The sequence below is a fragment of the Pituophis catenifer genome, unplaced genomic scaffold (genome assembly GCF_029215685.1).
Source record: "Pituophis catenifer annectens isolate HBS135680 unplaced genomic scaffold, rPitCat1.0.hap2 SCAF_5, whole genome shotgun sequence".
Lineage (NCBI taxonomy): Eukaryota > Metazoa > Chordata > Lepidosauria > Squamata > Colubridae > Pituophis > Pituophis catenifer.
The window spans coordinates 16,504,561-16,528,369 of NW_027256885.1; the positions used below are offsets into that span (position 1 = coordinate 16,504,561).

The window sequence follows — 23,809 nt, forward strand, 5'->3', positions numbered from 1 at the left end:
AGCTTTGCCAAAGCCACCAGCTCCACTCTTTCAGGCTGCAAATGGCACGTCCTTGCCAAATTGGGGTTGCACGAGAGGGGATGCATTCCCATGAGCCCCTTTCATCCCGAAGCCCAGCCTCATGGATCATGGGGTCCCCAAGCTACTTCAGTTCCCCCCTCCCCAAATGTAGCTGTCTTGGTGAGGCTTCCACACATTTCCCCCCCACCCATGTCCATATTACTTCTGGCTTGGACCCACAGATGATTTATTGGGGTGGGGGGCTCATGGGGAGGGGGGCTTTAAGTGGTTGTCTGGGGGAATCAAATCAAAGATTGAGCCCCTACCTGGAATATAGGTAGTCCTCGACTTACAACCACAATGGAGCCATTGCAAAGACCCTTGTGAGTTTTGTCCCATTTTACGACCAGTCTCGCCACGGTCGTTCAGTGAATCCCAGCCCTGGTTAAGTTCTTAAGTGAGTCGCTGCGATTGTTATGTTACTCGCCATGGTCGTTAAGTGAACCTCGGCCGTTGTTAGGTTAGAAATACTGTTCTTAAGTGAGTCGCTGCGATTGTTAATGTTACTTGCACGGTCGTTAAGTGAATCCGGCTCCCCCCCCAGTGAAGGTTGCAAAAGGGGATTACTTGACCCCAGGACCGTCGTAAAGATGAGTCGTTTCCCAAACCTTTGAATTTTGAACATGTGACCATGGGGATGTGCAACTGTCGCTCAGTGTGAAAACGGTCATAAGTTCCTTTTTTCCAGTGCTGTCATAACTTTGAATGGTCGCAAAGAGAACTTTTGTAAATTGAGACCTATAAATTTATTATTTATTTATTTATTTATCTATCTATTTTATTATACTTATATGCCGCCCTTCTCCCAAAGGACTTGGGGCGGCTCACAGAATTAAACGATAAAAACAATAAAAATAAACTACTAAAAACAATCAATTTAAAATCTCCCAATTAAGAATCACCCATCAGATCAGCAAATTTGTTGGAAAAGCCATGTCTTCAGGTCACGGCGGAAAGAGCGGAGGTTGGGGGCCGTCCGGAGCCCCGTGGGTAACCCATTCCAGAGGGTCGGTGCGCCCACAGAGAACATCCTCATCCTGGGCACCACCAGCCAACATTGTCTGGCCAATGGCACCCGGAGGAGGGCAGTCCTATGTGAGCGCACAGGGCGGTGGGAGGCAGGCAGAAGGTGGTCCTGCAGGTACCCCGGGCCCATGCCATGTAGGGCTTTATAGGTAAGTACCAGCACCTTGAAGCGGATCCAAAGGACCACCGGTAACCAGTGCAGCTCACGCAGGAGAGGTGTAACACGGGAGTAACGGGAAGCTCCCGTAACAACCCGCGTGGCCGCATTCTGGACCAGCTGGAGCCTCCGGGTACACCCCAAGGGCAGCCCCATGTAGAGGGCATTGCAGTAGTCCAAATGAGAGATAACGAGAGCTTGGGTGACTGTACGGAGGGCATCCCTGTCTAGGAAAGGGCGTAACTGGCACACCAGGCGAACCTATGCAAAAGCCCCCCTGGTCACGGCTGTCAGATGGTCCACTAAGGACAGCCGCGAATCCAGGAGGACGCCTAGATTGCGAGCCCTTTCAGAGGGGGTAAGCAACTCCCCTCCCATCAAGAGTGATGGGGCCACTAGACCATGAGATGCCGGCAACCACAGCCACTCCATCTTGGAGGGGTTGAGTCTGAGCCTGTTCCTACCCATCCAGACCCGTACCGCCTCCAGGCACTCAGACATCACGGAAAGGGCATCTCTGGGTTGGTCCGGGGTGGAGATGTACAACTGGGTATCATCAGCATACTGATGATACCTCACACCAAAACTACGAATGATCTCACCCAGCGGCTTCATATAGATGTTAAAGAGCAAGGGGGAGAGAACCGACCCGAGGCACCCCACAAGTGAGGGGCTTCGGGGAGGATCTCTGCCCCCCCGCCCAGACAAACTGCGTGCGACCCGAGAGGTAGGAGAACCACTGCAAAACAGTGCCCCCCACCCACAGCCCCGCCCGAGTCGTCGCAGTAGGATACCATGGTCGATGGTATCGAAAGCCGCTGAGAGGTCAAGTAGGACCAGGATGGAGGAATAACCCCCATCCCGGGCCCGCCAGAGATCATTCACCAGAGCGACCAATGCCGTTTCCGTGCTGTGTCCGCGCCTGAAGCCCGATTGGTACAGGTCTGGATAATCCGTTTCCTCCAGGAATTGTGGAAGTTGGTGTGCCACCACGGGCTCAACAACCTTCGCTATAAAGCGAAGGTTGGAGACGGGACGAAAGTTGTTCACGGAGGCCGGATCCAGGGCAGGCTTCTTGAGAAGGGGTCAAACCACTGCCTCCTTAAGGGTGACGGGGAAGACCCCATCCCTCAGCGAAGCGTTGACAATCGCCTGGATCCAGTCTCTGGTCACCTCTCTGGTTGCCGCAACAAGCCAGGAGGGACACGGGTCCAACAAACACGTGGAGGCCCCCAATCTACCAACAATCCTGTCCACTTCATCTATGGATACAGGGTCAAAGTCAACCCAGATGTTGCCTTCAAGGCTTGCTCCCGTCTCCTCGTCAGACCCCGCCCAGTCAGAGTCTAAACCCATCCGGATCTGAGCGATTTTGTCTTGCAGGAATTGAGCAAAATCCTCAGCACTGCCCTGCAAGGGGTCCTCCCTCGCTCCCTGATTAAGAAGAGAGTGGGTCACTCGGAACAAGGCTGCTGGGCGATTCTCTGCAGATGCAATGAGAGCGGTGAAATAGTCACGTTTCGCCGCTTCCATCGCCACAAGATAAGACCTAATATAGGTTCTTAACTGTGTTCGATCAGACTCAGAATGGGAAGATCTCCAACAGCCCTCTAGGCATCTCTTCTGACGCTTCATCTCCCTGAGCTCCAAGGAGAACCATGGAGCTACCTGGGATCCCTGTCGGAGGAGAGGCCACAAGGGGGCGATTTGATCCAATGCTCCGGCGGCAGCCTGTTCCCAGGCATCCACCAGGACCTCTGGCGAATCGCGGGATAGGGACGTGGGAAATGTCCCAAGCTCCGTCAGGAACCTATCAGGATCCATCAGGCACCTAGGGCAGAACCAACATATTGGTCCCGCCTCCCAGCGGTGGGGGTTAGCAGATAGAAAGTCCAGCTTAAGGAGGTAATGGTCGGTCCATGACAGGGGTTGACTAGATAATTCCCCCCTACCCCGAGCATTTATCCACTGCCCAGAGATAAAAATCAGGTCAAGTGTGTGTCCACCACTGTGAGTTGGATGCAGGCCCAGCACCCAAAATCATATGAACGTGGGAGTTGGAACTTCACAACTGGTTTATAAGTATCTTTTGTGGGGGGGGGTCCATTGTAACTTCGAATAGTTGCAAAGTCGTATGTTGAGGACAACTGTATTGCCTGGGTCCCACACCTTGCCATAAAAGGAGAGAATGTGACAAAAATCTGTGACCTGAGAGCCCACGGTTTACTGATACAGAGGGGAAAAAATTGGAATTAAGAGCTAATCCAGCATTTTGCAATCTGGACAATTTGAAGGTAGGTGGACTTCAACTCCCAGAATCCTCCAACCATCTTGCTTTAAGAGGGGAGGACTTCAACTCCCAGAATTCCCCAGCCAGCATATCCTTGCTACCATGGAAATATGGATGCCCAGGAGGGTCACCAAACCTGAAGAACATGATTGTAATCTTATCTGATCTACTGGATTGAAGGACGATCCACGATATTTGTAACAACAGGATCTTCGCTTACCTGCCACGTAGGGTGGTTCAGCTCCAGTAAACTCCCATTTTCTTGCCCAAAAGACCAATCAGAGGGTGGGATTATCCGGGCTAGAAAAACCACACACCCTCCCCAATTGGATGGAAATAGAGATACCGTCAGTATTGCTATTTCAGAAACTGGCTGCCTAAATTCTAAGAACTGTGTTGTTTGAATGCGTCCCGAAATCCGTGCTTCCTGAATTTGAACCTGGTTTCTGCCCGTGGTAAACTCAACCCCAGATGCTTTTGGGGTCTTCCCACCTGCGAGATCAATTGCGGTCCAGCCTACTAGATTTGGGGAAGCTACATTGGGAAATGGATCCCGTCCCCCGTTTTTACTGGAGGAGAACGTACAGGCAGTCCTTGAGTTACGATGGTAATGGAAACCGGTCCATTATGGTTGTAACTCCTGATGTAGTAGGACATTAACCTGACTGGGCTGATTTTAAGATCTTTTTCTCAAGGTGATCGTTAAGGGACCACCGTGGTTACAAAACAACCGTGATCATAAGACAACCACTCGTTCAGAAAAAACGTCATTAAACAAGGTCACGAGACTGTTGGAAATGATCATAAACATGGCTCAGGTGCTAAAGGCCCAAAGTTTGGTTATGTGATCACGGAGGAAGAGGCCACCATGGAAACTTTGAATACAAGTCATAAGTAACCCTCCGATAGGCCCATCGGAACTTCAAACAGTCACTAAGTGAACGGTTGTAAGTTGAGGATAATGCGTACGACCACAATCGAGCCCAAAATTTCAGCGGCTAAGTGAGACAGTCACTCAATGAATTTTGCCCCATTTTTATGACCTTTCTTGCTGGCATTGTTAAGTGAATCACTGCGGGGGTTAAGCTAGTAACACGGCTGTTGACTGAATCTGGCTTCCTCATTGACTTGGCCTGTCAGGTTGCAAAACGGGTTCACATGACCCTGGGACACTGCAACGGTCATAAATAGGAGTCGTTTGCTAACTTTCATCGCATGACCTTGGAGACGCTACAACGGTCGTAAGCGTGAAAAAGTGATAAGTCACTTTTTCCAGTGCTGTTGCAACAGGTCACTAAACGAACTGTTGTAAGTTGAGGACTACCTGTAATCCTGATAGGTCCATCTGAACTTCAAACGGTCGCTAAGTGAGCAGTCGTTAAGTTGAGGACTATTTCTATAGGATAGGGAGCTTCAGGATAGCTGGTCTGAGACCCAAAATCTCTCACACTCAAGAGTGGTCAAACAACCCAACCCCAAACCCACAGATGACAAAGACGTCAGGAGAAACACACCGCACTGACATGTTTTGCCAAAGAAGGTGATACAAAAACCAACAACCACCCCCAAAACTGTAGCCATAGACAAACACAAACACCGGACGTCACACAAGAAGAAAAGCTGGTTTCTCACAGTCACCTCGGCTGACAATTAAGTTTAACAACAGGGCAATTCATGGCTAACTCAACCGATATTTACAAAGATACCTTGAAAGAAAAATAACCAACACCACCAACAATGATGGAGGGCAGATCTCTGCAATCCCGGAGTGTGCAAGAACTGGGGAGCCAGGCAACACAAAATCCTGCTGGGACATCAAACTGTGAAACCACACAACACAAGAGCTGGGCGTCAAGAGGATACCTGCCAGGACCACTGGCTGAAGTTGTTCTCACTCGAATGCGCGCCCTTGGCAAAGAACCAAACACGGTTTCAAAATTAAAACGGAGAAGACAGACAGACACGCCGACTAAGAACAAGGGCCCGGGAAATGGGTGTGGGTGGGTGTTTCCAGTTCTGCGGACGTGTGGGAGGACTGGGACCCCCATTCTGAGTGGGCAGGATCGAAGGACAACCAATTTGCCAAAATGGCCCATTGCCGTTTTGCCAAACTCCTCAATGCATTGTGCAATCTGGAGTACGTTGATAAGCATGTGTACAGGGTACACATCACAAGGCCGACGACAAGTGGACGTGGCAAAGAAATGAGTGGAATTTGAGGGGGGGCTGGAGAGAGCAACAGGGGGTATTTGCGGGCCCTGTCTTAACTCCCCCTCTCAGGTGTGCAAGGAGGTGCAGGGTGGGTGGGCTACAAGACCTTTGCAGCCCACTCAAGTGCAACAGGCGCCTGACCCCTTGCACAGGAGGACACAGCTTGTGTATCGGCATCCAGCAGGTGTGCCCAGTACAGAATGGAGGAGGCAATCAATGCTCCCCTGCCCCCAAGAGTACATTTCTCCACCACTGGCCCAGTGGGGCACTCCCCAAGGGCCAGCACATCCCTTTCAGCTGGATGCGAGCAATGCTATGGCTGCTCGGGTTTCAGGCCTAACAGCCCTGCCTGCGTTCCCAGCATCAGGTGGCACATGGTGGGGTTGCGGGTGTGGATTTTCTGGTGGCAGTTCAACGACTCCTTGTAGCGGAAGTTCTTCCCGCAGGTGGCACACTGGTAGGGCGTTTCGCCCGTGTGGACGCGCCAGTGTTTCAGCAGATGGTCCCGCCGGATGAAGCTTTTCCCACACTCCGTGCACTGATACGGCCGCTCGCCTGTGTGGATCCGTTGGTGACGCACAGCTTTGGAGAGATCCCGGAAGTCCTTGCCACAGTAGGTGCAGGTCAGTGGCCCGTCGCCCTTCCCTGCATGGAGTTTCTGGTGGTGGAGAAGGCTGACCTCCAGCTTGAAGCTTTCCTTGCACTGTGTGCATGTGTACGGACGCTCCACCATGTGGTTTCTGGGCCATTTCATCACACCAGGTTTTGCGTTTGGGCTCCTCTGCGGCTCAGGGCGCTTGTGCACTTTGGGACAGGCAGGAGTTGGGGCCCTCTGGATAGCGAAGGGGGTGAGCTTAACCACTGGGCTTTCTTTAGGCTCTGGCACAAGGTACGCCCCGCTTCCGCGGTGGGTCTTCTGGTGGCTGGCAAAGAGCTGCCTGTCTACAAATCCTTCTCCGCACTCGCAGCAGATGAAGGGGCCGGTGTGAGCTTCTGCAGCTGATGTGGCTGAATCCTCTTTCTGTGTCTCAGGCAGGCCCTGCACGGACTGCTGGAGGGGCTTCTTGGGCAGGGTGATGGAGACAGACTGGCTCTCGCACAGCAGCTCCTCTCTGGAACCCTGGAAAACTTCCGTCCACTTGTGGGGGAAGAGGTTGTCCACATTGTCCTCCAGCAGCTGAGGAGCGCCTGTTGAAAGAAAGGACACAGGTGACAGTGGATGGAGGTGCTCAGCAGGCCTGTCTATAGAGGTAAGGTCTCCTTTCCCTACTTCTGCACTCTACATGCTGCTGTCTCCTGCTCGGATCCTTGTCATACGAACCGAGAGATCAGGGGGGAGGGGGGAGGGGATGGTTCCACGCGAGAACACCACTTATGCAAATGGAGCACGCGTGCATGTGTTCTCCTGCTGCTCATGCAGGTAGGGAGGAGTTTGATCCTGTGGCTCCCGAGGATGTGGACAGGGTTCTGGGTAGGATTAGTGCCGCCACGTATTTATTGGACCCGTGTCCCTCCTGGTTGGTACTGGCCTCCCGGGAGGTTACACAAGGCTGGCTCCAGGGGATTATAAATGCTTCTCTGAGCGAGGGTGCCTTTCCCGCTGCCTTGAAAGAGGCGGTGGTGAGGCCCCTCCTCAAGAAGCCTTCCCTGGACCCGGCTGAATTAGCCAACTACCGTCCGGTCTCCAACCTTCGTTTTGTGGCGAAGGTTGTTGAGAGTGTGGTGGCACAACAACTGCCCAGGCACCTGGATGAAGCTATCTATCTGGACCCGTACCAGTCGGGCTTCAGGCAGGGGTACAGCACGGAAACGGCATTGGTCGCGTTGGTGGATGATCTCTGGAGGGCTCGGGACAGGTGTTGCTCCTCTGTCCTGGTCCTGTTAGATCTCTCAGCGGCTTTTGATACCATCGACCATGGTATCATGCTGCAGCGGTTGAGGGGGTTAGGAATAGGGGGCACCGTTTTGCGGTGGTTCTCCTCCTACCTCTCTGACCACTCGCAGTTTGTGTTGACAGGGGGACAGAGGTCGACTTCGAGGCGCCTTGCATGGGGAGTGCCGCAGGGGTCGGTCCTCTCGCCCCTTCTGTTCAACATTTATGTGAAGTTGCTGGGTGAGATCATCCGTGGTTTTGGGTTGAGAGTCCATCTGTACCCTGATGATACTCAGCTGTACATCTCCACCCCAGACCACCCCAATGATGCCCTTGATGTGATGTCTCGCTGCCTGGAGGCCGTGCGGGTTTGGATGGGGAGAAATAGGCTCCGACTCAACCCCTCCAAGACCGAGTGGCTGTGGTTTCCGGCGCCGCAATATAGTCAGCTGGTACCATCGCTGACTATTGGGGGTGAGTCTTTACCCCCCACAGAGAGGGCCCGCAATCTGGGCGTCCTCCTGGACGCACGGCTGTCTTTAGAAGAACATATGACGGCCGTGGCCAGGGGGGCTTTGCGCACAGTCAGTCACGCCCTTGTCACCTCCCAACTGGACTATTGTAATGCTCTCTACATGGGGCTCCCCTTGAAAAGCACCCGGAGGCTCCAGCTGGTCCAGAATGCGGCCGCGCGGGTGGTTATGGGCGCAACTCGTTGTGCCCACGTGACACCCCTCCTGCGCGAGCTGCACTGGCTCCCAGTGGTCTTCCGGGTGCGATTCAAGGTGTTGGTCACCACCTTTAAAGCGCTCCATGGCATTGGACCTGGGTACCTTCGAGACCGTCTTCTGCCACCAGTAGCCTCCCACCGGCCAGTTTGCTCCCACAGAGAGGGTCTCCTCAGGGTGCCATCGGCCAAATTATGTCGGCTGGCGACACCCAGGGGGAGGACCTTCTCTGTGGGAGCCCCAGCCCTTTGGAATGATCTGCCCCCGGAAATTCGTAAAATCTCTGATCTCCGTGTGTTTTGCTGTGCCCTCAAAACCATGTTGTTCCGCCAGGCTGGGCTATCAATGTAAAGATTTTAATTGGTTTTAAATGGGATTTTAAATTTGGGGTTTTATAAATTGGGCCTATTATTTAATAATTTTAATTATTTTTAAATTTTGTCTGTCTTTGTGTTTTTAATTAGGCTGTACACTGCCCTGAGTCCTTCGGGAGAAGGGCGGTATAGAAATAAAATTAATAAATAAAATAATAAATAAATAAATAAATCTGTGTGTACCTATTGCTTCTGCGGCCTGGTTGCAAACACCTCACCATGGCTCAGAGGTTGGGGACCCCTGGGGGCCTTCCTTCCTGACCCCCGTGGTGTGCCCTTCACACATTTTCCCAGATGGGACAAGTCACATCTAACAAGACACAGAAAAAGGCCATCTTGCCCGGTGAAAGAGAGTGCCGGGCGAGGACTGGCGAACTACTCATTCCAAATTTCTCCTCTCACTAAACTCATTGTCACAACGGCCACCTCACGCCTGTGCTTTGCATTCGTTTAGTGCCAGTCTGCCACGGACCCAGGATGGGGGTGTGTGACAGGGAGGGGGAAGCTTGGGGAAAGTGAAACACGTGCCTCTCAGAGACCCTACACACTGTTTTGGACGATGGAGGGGACCAGCTATGGGAAGTGTCTGGGAGGGAAAAGTTACACATAGGGATTTGGCGTGCGAACCTCAGTTCTGGCTTTGCTTCATTGTATTTCACTTGACCTTCAGTAAACTATACCTTTCTCAAAAAATGGGACTCAAGGATTGTTCTTGCTTAAAGGTTCAAGTTGAGGCAGGACTGACACTCATGGGCACCTAGAGCCACCTGGGACCTCTCTGACTAACCCCCTTGAGTTGTCCCACCTTCCCTCTATGTCCCTGTAGCTTCACAAGCAAACCATCCCATTGGACGATTGAACAAATAGGAGCTGAGGCCAATCCAGCGTTCCTGATTCCCGAAGATAGCTGGACACCACCCTTCCCTGGGTGCATTCCCAAGTGGTTTTCCAAATGCTTAAGTGGTCACCTACCCCGCCTTCCTTCCCCAGTGCCCTGTCTCGTCACTTACCCATGGTGCACTCCCCGGGAATTTCTCTGTCCTCTAAGGCCCCCATGCTTTTGACAAGAGACAGATCTTCTTCCTCAATCCAGGAACTCCCATGGAGAGCTGAAATTGGCGATCCTGTTCAAGGGAGAGAAGATGAGGATCATCACCCCCAGATCCCCACATTCAAAAGGGGAGGCAGACTTTCTGCCACTTCCCCTCTCCATGTTGCATTAGCTAAATCAGTTTTTGAAACTCGGAGAATGCAAAGTGGGTGGACTTCAGCTCCCAGAATTCCCCAGCCAGCATGCTTTAAGAGGATTGGACTTCAATTGCCAGAATCCTGCAGCCGGCATGCTTTAAGAAGGGTGGACTTCAACTCCCAGAATTCCCAGCTGGCATGCTTAAAGAGGGGTGGATTCAACTCCCAGAATCCCCCAGCCAGCATATTTTAATACAGATGGACTAATTCCCAGAATTCCCCAAACACCATCCTCTCAGTTGCATGGACTTCATGCTGGCTCGGGAATTCTGGGAGTCAAAGTCCACCAGACTCAGAAAGGCTAAGCTTAGAATGAACATCAAAATTCATCACGCACAAAATGAGCAATTTTTTTAAGCTTCTGGAAAGTTTTTGATAAAATTCCCAAAACTGGAAGGAGGGGAAAACCAAGAATAAGTGGCGCCACCCACCTGGCCGGTCCCCCAATCCGGACTCTTCACGGGGGTACTCTTCCCTGCCGTCGGTCTGCTCCAAAGCCTGTCCTTGCTCAATCCGGGTGAGGAGTTCCGGTTTGGAGACAGCCGCCTCTGCAGAGGAAACAACAGCATCACAGTTCAGGTAGTCCTGGACTTACAACAGTTCGTTTAATGACCATTCATAGTGACGTCAGTGAAGAAAGTGACTTATGACCGTTTTTCACACTTACGACCCTTGTAGCATCCCTGTGATCACGTGATCCAAAATTCAAACGCTTGGCAAACTGACTCATATTTATGACGGTTGCAGTGTCCCAGGGTCATGTGATCCCCTTTGGCGACCTTCTGACAAGCATAGTCAATGGGGAAGCCAGATTCACTTAACGATGCTGTTACTAACTTAACAACTGTAGCGATTCACTTAACCAACGTGGCAAGGAAGGTCATAAAAACAGGACAAAATTGACTTAACAACCATCTCACTTAACAATGGAAATTTGGGGCACAATTGTGATTGTACGTTGAGGACTAACTTTCGCTTTGGATTTGGAAGACATAAGAATGGGAAATGGACCCTAGGGTCCCTAGGTGGACCCTTCCTTCTCTGGACGCAGCCCGGACACTCACTGCCCCTGCCCGGTTGAAGCTACACAACCGTTCTGCGATGCGAGAACCCAGCCACAACACCACCGAGCCGCCATGGATCCGTGCTCGGATCCGCAAGCAGCTGCCTGGCAAGTCTGTCTCCGAGATTCCCGCGGCTGATCTCTGTGGGCCCAGGCCTGACGCCAGCCTGCTCTTACCAACAGAGACCACCGCCTGGTAGTTGTGCATCATGATGTGGCGATAAAGGTCCTTCTGGCTTTCGTTGAGACCTCTCCACTCTTGCTCCGAGAAACTGCAGGCGGCGTCATCAAACAGCAACGGGACCTGCAACAGGGTGAGAATGTGGATTCATCAACAATTTTGATCAGAGTTTGGCAACGTTTGCGGCTTTGTGGCGGGGAGGAGAGAGATGGTTCTACGCGAGCGGCCGACAAATTTGCACGCAGCTCATTTGCACAAGTGGCATGCGAATTGCTCAATTAAATGGAGTGTGCAAGCGCTCGCCCGCTGCTCATGCAACTGAGGCCGCAAGGGTAAGGCTGTGAGGGTGTGGTCGCGCAGTTGCCAGACATTTCTGCAGCCCAGTTGTAAACCGTTTGCAGCCCACGGGTTGGGGACCTCTGATTTAGATGAAGAGATAGAAGTGGAACTCATCAAATTTGCAGACGACACCAAATGGACCAGAATAGCTCACAATCCAAAAAGGTCTCAAAAGACTTGAACCCAGGACCCTATCCAACAAAATGGAGCTCAGCGATGAGAAAAGTACGGTTTTACAGTTCGACAACAAAAACCAAATGTGCAGGTACACATGAAGTGAAACCTGGATCAACAGTAGTAACTGCCAGAGGGATCTAGGAGTCCTAGTAGACAATCACTTAAATAATAGTCAGCATTGTGTGGCAGTTAAAGTCCACCCCTCTTAAAGCATGGCAGCTGCAGAATTCTGGGATTTGAAGTCCATCCTGCTTAAAACATGATATCAGAGGAATTCAGTGCATTGAAGTCCACCCCTCTTAAATTTGCCAAGGTTACCAAGACAAACCCTATTGAACACCCATGTTGGCTTCATTCGCACAACATCCTAAACTCCTGTCAAGGGCCAGCACGGCAAAAAAAACCACCAGTGGTTGACCTGCACCTCCCATCATCCCTGACCAATCGTCAGGCTCCCTAACCCCCACAGGACCCAACCCCCGCCCCCCTCACCTTAGGGGCCTCCCCCTTGGCGCCTGGTGGGAAACGTAGGATCCAGAAATTGCGGTTCTTCAACAGGTTCTCCATGTTGTCCAGGCGCCGCTGAAGCTGCCCGTACTCCTGGATCAGTGTACCCAACGCGGCCCACTTGCTCTCCAGCTGATTGCCGAACTCCACTGCCGTCTTCTCGCAGCCGTCCAGCTTGGTCTCGGCCATGCCCATCCGGCCTTCCAGGCTCATGAGCTGGGCGGCGTAGGCGTCCACCTTGCTCTCCACCGCTTGGATTTCCGTCACCACCGTGAGGGACAGCTCGGTCGTCTCTGAGAGGACGTCTGTCATGGGGTTTTGCTTGGGGAGGCTGAGGGGCTGGGTGGCTGCCGGGGAGTGGGAGTCCATGTCCCACTGAAGGCCCTGTTGGCAAACTGGTAGGGGTCACCAACCCGGAAAGGATACAGCCGGTCCTTGACTTACGACCTATTTATTTAGTGGCCAAAGTTTATATATCCATTTATTCGATTTTGATCCCATTTGCATTAGTTTGGAAGTCATTCTAGGTGGCGAACATCCCGACTAATCCTTCCACTGCTAATTTTCACCGTAACAACCCTGTGAGGTGGGTTAGGTGGGACTAGAACTCACCGTCTCCTGGTGATTGGCCCAAAGTCACCTAGCTGGCTTTCATGCCTAAGGTGGGACCCTCTCCCTGCTTCTAGCCCCTCCACCAAACAGCTTCTCTATTACAAGGGACGCAAAAGCCAGACTTTTCCAGCAAAAGCAGAACTTTTGAAGCACCCGCAATCCTCTTCTGGCACCGGGTTCGAATTCCGCCCCCCAGGAGAAGTAGGGGCAATTTTCTAGGGGTGCCCCAGGAGCCCATCTCCTGTCCAGCCCAGCCCAGGCCCCAAACCCAGATGCAAGGCTGAAGGATGCCAGACCTTGCAGCCCCCCCCACAAACCACCACTATTGGGCAGGTGGAAAGGGTACCACGAGGAGATTGCTTCCCATAAACTGAGCAATGCAAGGGGGCAATCCAAGCTTGGGAGGGGTCCAGATCTCTTCCAGGCCAGCCACCAAACCCAACATCCACACCTTGAGGTCGGCAGACCCTGCAGGATTCCCCCCACATCACCAACACTAGGCAGGTGGAAAGGGCACCACGAGGAGATCCCTTCCCAGGAAGTAAGCCTCACAAAGGGGGCAATCCCAGCTTGGTAGGGGTCCAGACCCCCTACCCAAGAGCCAAACCTTCGGGTGGGCAGACCTTGCAGGACCTCCCCCCAGTCACCACCACTGGGCAGTGGAAAGGACACCACGAGGAGATCCCTTCCCAGCAAGTGAGCCGCCATCCAAGCTTGGGAGGGGTCCAGACCCCCCGAAACGCACCCAGGATGGGGAACTCATACCCCCTCCCGGCTTGAAGACCCCCTCCCCTCCCTGGGGGTGGTGATGGGGGGTTCAGATCCAGTGGTGAAATCCAAATTTGTTTACTACAGGTTCTGTGGGCGTGGCTTGGTGGGCGTGGGCGTGGCAAGGGAAGGATACTGCGAAATCCCCATTCCCTCCCCACTCTGGGGCCAGACAGAGGTGATATTTGTCGGTTCTCCAAGCTACTCAAATTTTCTGCTACCGGTTTTCCAGAACCTGTTAGAACCTGCTGGATTTCACCCCTGGTCAGTTCCCCCCCCCCCCACGCCCACGCAAAAGGGCCCATCCTCACCCCTCCAGCCCCGCCCGGACTGCGGCAAGCCCTCCCCCTCCCCCTCCCTGCTGACCTGGGCGGGGCTCCACTCGGCCATGGCCCAGCGGCAACGGTCAGCAAGCGAAGCGAGGGAGGACGGGGCGAGGCGTGGAAAGGAGCGATGAGCTTATCGGGGCTGCAGGTCGGCTGGGCGATTGGGGCGCAGGTCCAGTCCAGGAAGCCGGGGGGGCCGCAGGAGTAGCGGCGCCGCTTTCCCTACAGGGACACCAGACGGCCGGAGGTCGGTACTGCAGCCTCTGCGAAGTGCTGCCCTGGCTCCGGCGGGAGGGAGAGAGGAGGGGGGCGCCGTGGCTCCCCACTTTTGGGGTCTCCACTTCTGAGTGTTGAAAGAAATATCCATCTGGGTTCAATTCCAAGTAGGGAAGAAAAACACTGGAAACATGGAGACTGCTTGGAAAGATGGTTTTTAATGGTGGACAGGACCACATGGCTTGAACTCCTGGGGGGAAAAATGCTGAGAGTGCCCTGGTTTTATGCCCTTTCTGGGCTTTTGAATTTGAGGTTGTATTCTGATTGGTTGTCAGACTCCCATGGGGCCATGCAGGGGCAACTCTGTAGGCTGTCCTGAGTCCCAAGCTTGGTTGAGCCTTGCTGGGTGATGTAATCTTCCCAGGTGCCCTGTGGTGAGATGGGTAGTGGGCTAATCGTATCATGTCCTGAGGGCCATGTCTTAATCCCATCACCCTGGAGCTAAGGGGGGGGGAGTGCGGGGGGCAGGGAGCTGCAAGAGCTTTGCCTTTAAAAACATGTTTCTCCTTTTCTCATCCAGGGAAATATAACATTCTGCCTTTTTAATATTTCCCAGAATATTTCATTCTTCTAGGAGGGGGGTGGCTGGTAACTTCCTACATGAGTCTCCACTTTTGGGGTCTCTCTTGGAGTCCCCACTTTTGGGGTCCCCACTTTGGGGTCCCCACTTCTGAGTCTCCCTGAGGGGGTAGTTGGCTTGAGGTTCGGCTTCCCCTGAGGGGGGCGAATTTGGGACCCAGAGACTCTCCAGAGGAGAGGGAGGGGGGAAGGAAAGAGGAGGGGCAGGGAGGGGAGAAGGTAGGAGGGGGGCAGTTGGCTTGTCCTGGTGTTGTGGATTTAATAAGACCAACACAACTTTTGGATTAATCAGAGACAATTTGTATATTGCACAATAGGTTCAAAGCTCTGTACATGAAGCGTTGAACAAAGACAGAAATTAGGTACAATGGTTTTATACCCTTCTAGACAAAGGATTCTGTTAACTCAGCAATTCATATGGTCATATACATTTGTCATTTTTAATTGACATTTCCTAATTACAGAGTTTCTTTGCAAAACAGTTATAATTCTTTTTGTAGATTACTGAAGCATAGATTCAAATCATCTTTTGACGATAGACAACTTTTAACTCATGTGGATCCCCTTGACCTAACCAACCTTTAAGCTGTATGTCATTAGAATGTTCCTTTCTTCTGACAACTTAGAGGCCTCCTAGAGGAACCAAAAGGATTTTGGCTGAGTTTGTACTTTTTCCAACCGGATGCATTGCTTTTTAGAATAGAGTGAATAGAAAGTTATTCAGTGGTCATCTATCAGAGCCCGCTTCATTTACATTACTGGGGGGGGCGAATTTGGGACCCTGAGACCCTCCAAAGAGGAGCGTAGGGTTGCCAGGTGTCCACTATTTGAGCGGACAGTCCACTTTTTTCACATTATGTTCACTATTTTTTTTCACAAAATATTTTTTTATTCAAAAGCTTTATGATGAAATGGTACGTAATCTAAAGCTGTACAGTCTAAGACCGTGATGGCGAACCTATGGCACGCGTGCCACAGGTGGCACGCGGAGCCATATTGGTGAGCACGCGAGTGTTGCCCTAGCTCAGCTTCAGCATGCATGCACGTGCCAGCCAGCTGATTTTCAGGCCTTCCAGGCCCGCCAGAAGTTGGGAAATAGGCTGTTTCCAGCCTCTGGGGGCGTGGGGAAGGCTGTTTTTGTCCTCCCTAGGCTCCAAGAAAGCCTCTGGAAAAAAGGCCTACCGAGCCCACTGGGCCATTACATGTTAAAACTGGGGGGAGTGCCGAGGGGTCACGTGCGTGGGGGCAGGGCACATTGAATTATGGGTGTGGGCACGCACGTACACAACCCCTCCGTGCTCCCCCCACTTTTGGCACACGACGGCAAAAAGGTTAGCCATCACTGGTCTAAGAGAATAAGGATAGGAGAATCGTGTGTTGTCTTTTTTTTCATAAGCTAGAATGAGACAAAGATCGAATGCTCATTGCAATAATCACATTTTACACAACAGCGCAAAAAATGCATTAAAGCAGTTATCTTTTGATATCGAAAATGTAGTGCTGAAGGTTTTTGCCGAATTTTCAAATTCTGCGAAGAAACGAGAAGAGTTGAAATCATTTTTTGAGTTTTGCGAGTCAGAATTCCATGAAGTTTTGCGCCATGTTCCAACACGTTGGTTAAGTTTGTTTAAAACGGTCGAAAGACTTCTTTTAAACTGGATACCTCTAAAATCGTATTTTATTTCTCTTGGATCTGATGAGTGCCATAAGGTTATCTGGAACCTTATTTCGGATCAGGAAAATGAACTCGCAAAGGACGATGAACCAACAATTTCAGAATTGTATTTATATTTCACGCACTTCTTCATGTCAATAATGCAAGACACCCTACTGAAGCTGGAAAGCAAGAAAATTCTTGCATGTGATCTTCACATTATCATGTGTAAGCTGCATGATTCTTTGCAAAAAAAAATACGATGAGCAGTTTTTTGGAATGAAAGTTTTATTTGCCTTACGTAAAAAACATTTGCCTGAGAATGCCGTGCAAAAGTTCAAGAAAGAAGCCATCAACGTGTATCAAAGAGCCATTGCGTACCTAGAAAAGTGGTATAATTTCACCGATTCAGTATATGAGACGCTAAGTTGTTTCAATCTAATTGATCGCAATAATCCTCCAACTTTAGAAGAAATGACGAACATCTGGTTATTATCACCATGGCGAGAAGAACTTCCACCCAACACTCTTCGATGAAATTTCTGCCTTAGAAGAAGTTTATGTTCATCTGCAGGGCGATTCATCCCTTGATAAGTGGACGTACTTTTTCAAGAAAGAGCCAGCTCCTAGTTTACTGAAACTGTTCCAGTATTGTGCATCAATTCCGGTATCAAATGCAAACGTTGAACGAATTTTCAGCGTCATGGGAAATTTGTGGACTGATGAACGTAACCGACTGCTTGTATCAGTTTGAAGTGAACTTTGTATATTTTTTAATATTTCTCAACGTTGTACTGAAATTAAAGAATTATTCCTTAAACACAAAGAATTGATCAAAGCTGCGCAGTCAAATAAAAAATACACACCACAGCAAAGTAAAATGTAATTTAATATTTTACATATTATTATAATATATTTGATGTTTTGAATTTTAAGTAAAGTTTTGAAGTGATTATTTTAATACGTGTTAAAATGTTTGCAAGAAAATATATAATTTAATTGTAATTTTTTTTTTTTTTTTTTACTACTTAACCCACCCCCGCTTGTCCGCTATTTTTTGGAAGCAGACCTGGCAACCCTAAGAGGAGGGAGGGGGCTCTCCTCCCCTCCCCACTCCCTGTTCCATCTCCATTCCAGCCTCCGCCCTCGCCCCCCCTCCCGCAGGAGAACCAGTTGCGTCGGCGTCGGTTGTAGCTGCGGGAGACAGAACGACGCCCCCTAATAGCCAGAACAGCTCCAGGTTCCCTTGGCCCCCTGGTCTCCCCCCTCCGGAGCCCAGACTCCTCAGGCGTGGCAGATTTGGGGGTCTTTAAGGGCTGTTGGAAGAAATGTCCATCTGGGTTCAGTTCCAAGTGGGGAGAAAGACACTGGAAACATGGAGACTGCTTGGAAAGATGGTTTAATGCCAGAACCACATGGTTTGAGGTCCTGGGCAAAAAGAGCACATTTATACCCTCTTGGGCTTTGAATTTGAGCTTCCTGTTCCTGTGGCAAGCTATTGGCTGCTGTAGGGGTCATAGCTAACCTTGTACGTTTTCTGAGTCATGCTTGGTTGAGTCTTGCTGGGTGATGATATAAAGAATGGGTTTTGGGCAATTTCTATTATGGCTTAATGGCTTTGTCCTGGTTTGGATCTTGAGTGAGGGCTAATCCTATCATGTCCTGAGGGCCATGTCTTTTGTGTTGTAGATAAACTGGCCCAGCCTTTGTCTTGTAGATAGGTTGGCACCAAAATATCTGCTGGGGGGGGCAGGGAGCTGAGGCTCCAAGTTTATGTCTTTAGAAACACGATTCTCCTTTAGGGAAAATACAATATTCTGCCTTTTTAATATTTCCTAGAATATTTCATTTTTCTAGGAGAGGGCTGGGTGCTAACTTCCTACAGGGCTGAATTGTCCCCCCTTTATGACCCCTCCCAGGTTTGAAAAGGGGGAGCGGGGGATCCCCAAGGGACTGGATCAGACCACCTCCCCAGGAGTTGGGGAAGGGGCTTATCTGACTCCCCTCCCCCCAAATTCAGAAGGTGAGTATGAGGAGGGGGTCGTCTGGTTCCCTCAAGGCTTTCCTCCACCCAGAGAGACCCCCACTCCATTTCCCCAGCTTTGAAATTTTAAGAGGGCAGGACTTCAACTCCCAGAATTCCCCAGCCAGCCATTCATCTTAAAACTTCATCTTAAAGCATCCCAGCTGGGAGATTCTGGGAGTTGAAGCCCACCCCTTTTAAAGCATGCTGGCTGGGGGATCCTGGGAGTTGAAGCCCGCCCCTCTTAAACCGCAACCCTTTTCTTTCTTTCCATGTTCAGTGCTTCAGCCTCCGAACAACCGCACAAGCCCACCCACCCCCTTTTCGAGAAAAACAGGCAGGAGGGTCTCTTTCCCCCCTCCCTCCCACCCACCCACCCACCCAAAGCTGGGAAGGCATTGCTGGTTCCTGAATGAACCATTGTTTGCTTGCCCCGCCTTTCGGCGGGTACCCCATCCAATCCCAGGCATGGAGAGATGCTCAAGAGATGGGCAGGACCAATCGATGGGAATGTAGCCTGGTAGAGGTTGGGCAGGGTGAGGGGAGGGGTCCCGGGGGCAGGCCGGGCGAAGGGGGGCGAGCCTCCCCATGGCTTGTCTGCCCTGATCTTCTGGCAACCGAGCCAGGCCAGAGGGGTATCTTTGGGGTCTCCCTGCCCGCCAGGTGATGTTCGGCTTCCAGCATCCTTTCTCCGCCTGTATCCCTCCTGCATCCTTGGATGGAGCTGGAGAGGTGGGAGCAACCAGGCCAGGCCAAGCCAGCTACCACCAGACCCCTCGTCCCCAGCCACAGAGACTTGGTCAGGTGAGGTTGCATCACATCCACCTGGGGAAACGTCAGGGATATATGGAGCTGGGCCCCAGTTGGGGAGAAGGATGGAGCATGTGCAGAGTGCCTTCCTGCCACCCCCCCTCCATCCTGGCATCCAGCCCAGGGATGGGGAAGGGGAAGTGGAAGTGGTACGGCTTGGCTCGGGAAGTTGGGGGTGCTCCAACAATGGAGGTTTTTGTGGAGAGATCAGACAGCCGTCTGTCTGGAATAGTTAGAGGGTCTCCTGCTTGAGCAGAAGGTGGGACTAGAAGACCTCTAAAGATCCCTTCCAACTCTAATCTCTCAATTTATAATGGTATAGAGAGAAAAGAGAAAAACCTCTTTAAAAAAACAAACAAAAGGAAGTCTTGTAGATGGGTGTTCAAACAACGCAACAGAAAGAGACCAAAGGCACCCAGAAGGGAAAGATTAGTAGACACAAAAAAATCAAAAAGAGATACAAGATTCCAAGAGAGAGAGATAAAAGGCTGACCAAAAAATCAATAAATGATGGAATTTTAGAAAGATCAAGAGATGATGGATAATGAGAAAATATATTAATAAAATGGGAAAATACCATAACCCCAATAAGTTTAGTTTAGTAGATGGTAAATTAAGAGTAGGCAATTTAACTATAGTATTAATGTTAACAGTGTTAAAATTATTGTGAATTTAAAATATTAAGGATTAGAAATGGTGGGGATTTTGAGATATACTCCTGTGATGGATTGAATATTGTTAATAATTGGTGTTATTAGTAATCTATATACAGTATGTGGAATATTGATGCTATGGTGGAATAATGAGTGATTTTTAAAATATCGAACGATAACATTTACTAAGGGATAACAAACACAGGGTGCAAAAAAAAGTTGTTGTTAGTTGCGAAATCGTGTCCGACCCATCGCGACCCCATGGATAAAGTTCCTCCAGGCTTTCCTGTCCTCTACATCCTCTGGAGACCATTTAAGCTCACGCCAACTGCTTCAGTGACTCCATCCAGCCACCTCGTTCTCTGCCGTCCCCTTCTTCTTTTGCCCTCAATCTTTCCCAGCATTAGGCTCTTCTCCAGTGAGTCCTTCCTTCTCATTAGGTGACTAAATATTTGAGTTTCATCTTCAGGACCTGGCCTTCTAAAGAGCAGTCAGGGTTGATCTCCTCTAGTACAGACCGGTTGGATCGCCTTGCAGTCCAAGGGACTCACAGGAGTCTTCTCCAGCACCAGAGTTCAAAGGCCTCCATTCTTTGGCACCCAGCCTTTCTTATGGTCCAACTTTCGCAGCCATACATTGCAACTGGGAAAACCATAGCCTTGACTATACGCACTTTTGTTGGCAGGGTGATGTCTCTGCTTTTTAGTATGCTGTCTAGATTTGCCATCGCTTTCCTCCCCAGGAGCAAGCGTCTTTTAATTTCTTGGCTGCAGTCCCCACCTGCGGAGATCTTGGAGCCCAGGAAAATAAAATCGTGATCTTAGTTTTCTTAATGTTGAGTTTCAAGCCAACTTTTGCACTCTCCTTCTTCACCCGCATCAAGAGGCTCTTTAGTTCCTCTTCACTTTCTGCCATTAAAGTGGTATCATCTGCATATCTGAAGTTGTTGATATTTCTCCCGGCAATCTTAATTCCAGCTTTTGATTCATCTAGCCCCGCCTTTCTCATGATGTGCTCTGCATATAAGTTAAATAGGCAGGGCAACAGTATACAGCCTTGCCGGACTCCTTTCCCAATTTTGAACCAATCGGTGGTTCTGTGTCCAGTTCTCACTGTTGCTTCTTGACCCGCATATAGATTTCTCAAGAGACAAATAAGATGGTCTGGTACTCCCATCTCTTTAAGAACTTGCCACAATTTGTTGTGATCCACACAATCAAAGGCTTTAGCATAGTCAATGAAGCAGAAGTAGATGTTTTTTTGGAACTCCCTAGCTTTCTCCGTGATCCAGCGTATGTTGGCAATTTGATCTCTAGTTCCTCTGCCTCTTCTAAATCCTGCCTGTACTTCTGGTAGTTCTCGATCCACATACTGCTGGAGCCTAGCTTGTAGGATTTTAAGCATAACCTTACTAGCATGAGAAATGAGTGCAATGGTGTGATAGTTTGAACATTCTTTGGCATTGCCCTTCTTTGGAACTGGAATGTAAACTGACCTTTTCCAATCCTGTGGCCACTGTTGACTTTTCCAAATTTGCTGGCAAATTGAGTGTAGCACTTTTACTGCTTCGTCTTTTAAGATTTTGAATAGCTCAGCTGGAATACTGTCACCTCCACTAGCTTTGTTGTTGCTCAGATTTCCTAAAGCCCGTTTGACTTCACATTCTAGGATGTCTGGCTCGAGGTCAGTGACCACCCCATCGTGGTTATCAGGGACGTTAAGCTCATTCTTGTATAGTTCTTCTGTGTAATTTTGCCACCTCTTCCTAATCTCTTCTGCCTCTGTTAGGTCCCTGCCATTTTGGTCCTTTCTCATGCCCATCTTTGCATGAAACGTTTCCTTCCTTTCTCCAATTTTCTTGAAGAGATCTCTGGTCCTTCCTATTCTATTGTTTTCTTCTATTTCTTTGCACTGTTCATTTAAGAAGGCATTCTTATCTCTTCTAGCTATTCTCTGGAATTCTGCATTCAATTTATTTATTTATTTATTTATTTATTTATTTATTTATTTATTTATTTATTTGCAAATATTTATATGCCGCCCTTCTCCGAAAGGACTCAGGGCGGCGAACACAAGTTAAAAAACATACAATAATAAAGGAAAATCCTAATTAAAAACCAATTAAAACAGGGACAAATAAATAATAAAACCCAAGAATCAGAATCAGCCCATTTGTTTTTTTATTGCAAAAGTTTTACAATTACATTTTCACCCCTTTTTCCCCCCCCACCCCCCCCCCAAACTTCCCAACCTCCCTAACCCTCCCTAACCCTCCCCTCCCCCAATCAGCCCATTTGTTGAAACAGCCAAGTCTTTAGGCCTCGATAGAAGGAGCGGAGATCAGGGGCCATCCGGAGCTCGGTGGGTAACTCATTCCAGAGGGCAGGAGCGCCCACAGAGAACGCTCTACCCCTGGACGTCGCCAGCCGACATTGTCTGGTCGACGGTACCCTGAGGAGGGCAGCCCTGTGTGAGCGGACAGGATGGTGGGAGGCGGGTAGGAGATGGTCCTGAGCATCTTCCAGCGTCATATCTTTTTGCCTTTTGGTACTGTTTATGGGGTTTTCATGGGAAAGATACTGGAGTGGGTAAATGTTCATTTAAGCATAAATAACATAAATGTTATTTATGCTTAAATGAATCAATGGGAAAATGTAAAAGGAATATGAAATGAGACTAGTATTGTTTGAAGTTGGAAGATTAGAACTCCACGTATTATTTGTATTATTATTGTTAACATTGTATAAAAAGGACTTGACCCAATCATTTCACTGTCCATAAAATATGTATGTTTATATTGGAAAAGATAAAAAAATTATTAAAAAAAAAAAGATCCCTTCCAACTCTGTTATTCCGAAGGTAGAAGGGGGCTTCTGGAAGGGCCAGGCTACAGTGCCTATCATCCGCAGCCAGTCCAGTGGGATGAATGGAAATTGACCCTCATCCTGCCCCGATAACATCTGCTAATTTAAATTCTCCAGCCAGCATGATTTAAGAGGGGTGGACTCCCAACTCCCAGAATCCCCCAGCCAGAAAGCTTTAAGAAGGGAGGACTTCAACTCCCAGAATTCCCCCAACCAGCATACTTTAAGAGGGGTGGACTTCAATTCCCAGAATTCCATGCTTGTCCGGGAAATCTGGGAGTTGCAGTCCATTCATCTTAAAATTTGCTAAGCTTTTTCATAATAAGCCGAGGACTACATGTGTATTTTTTTTTCATGCCTATTTGTGCATTGCCCAGTCACTCAGTGAGTCTGGGCAGTCCCTCAACATGACCAACCAAGAAATAAATGCAGGCAGTCCTGGACTTACGATGGTTCGTTTAGTGAAGTTACAACCGCCTTGAAAAAAAAGTGACTTGGGACCGTTTTCCAAACTGACGACCGTAGTGGCATCCCCACAGTCACCTGACTCAAAATTCAGACACTCGGCAATCAACTCGTAGTTATGACGGTTGCAGCCTCCCCGGGTGTGTGTGTGTGTGTCACGTGATCCCCTTTTGCGACTTTCCAACCAGCAAAGTCGGCAGGGAAGCTGGATTTGTTTCACAACTGTGTTACTCGCTAAACAACTGCAGTGATTTGCTTAACGACAGTGGTCATAAAATGGTCGTAAAATGAGACAAAAGTACACGAAACGAACACCTCACTGAACGACCGAAATTGTAGGCCGCCATCATGGTCATAAGGACGTAGAGAGACATTGGGGGATGCAACCGGTGTGACTTGTCCCTTCTTCCAATATGCAGGTCCAAACCTGAGGGTGTCCTACTTCGGTTCCTCACAGATCCATCAGGCTTCGGAGGACTCCTGGCATTCTGGCCGAGGACCCTGCCATAGAAGATTTTGGTGATACCTCTGACGAGGCAGTGAGG

The 23,809-nt window shown here is 49.8% G+C and overlaps 1 protein-coding gene across 1 annotated transcript; it reads right to left on the reverse strand.

Moving 5' to 3' along the window:
* Positions 1-6,057: 6,057 nt before the first annotated feature.
* Positions 6,058-12,546, reverse strand: LOC139317581 (zinc finger protein 777-like). Its single transcript, XM_070944675.1, has 5 exons — positions 12,220-12,546; positions 11,208-11,334; positions 10,399-10,515; positions 9,730-9,843; positions 6,058-6,932 (listed from the first exon to the last, which is right to left on the reverse strand). The coding sequence occupies exons 1-5, from the start codon at positions 12,544-12,546 to the stop codon at positions 6,058-6,060; spliced, it is 1,560 nt and encodes a 519-aa protein (XP_070800776.1).
* Positions 12,547-23,809: the final 11,263 nt, after the last annotated feature.

Excerpts from the sequence above, each read along its gene's own strand:
- LOC139317581 (XM_070944675.1), bottom strand. The coding sequence starts at position 12,546 with ATGACAGACGTCCTCTCAGAGACGACCGAGCTGTCCCTCACGGTGGTG. Across the intron at positions 11,335-12,219 it reads CCAAGGGGGAGGCCCCTAAG|GTCCCGTTGCTGTTTGATGA; the intron begins GTGAGGGGGGCG and ends ACCCTGTTGCAG. Across the intron at positions 6,933-9,729 it reads TCCCGGGGAGTGCACCATGG|GCGCTCCTCAGCTGCTGGAG; the intron begins GTAAGTGACGAG and ends TTCTTTCAACAG.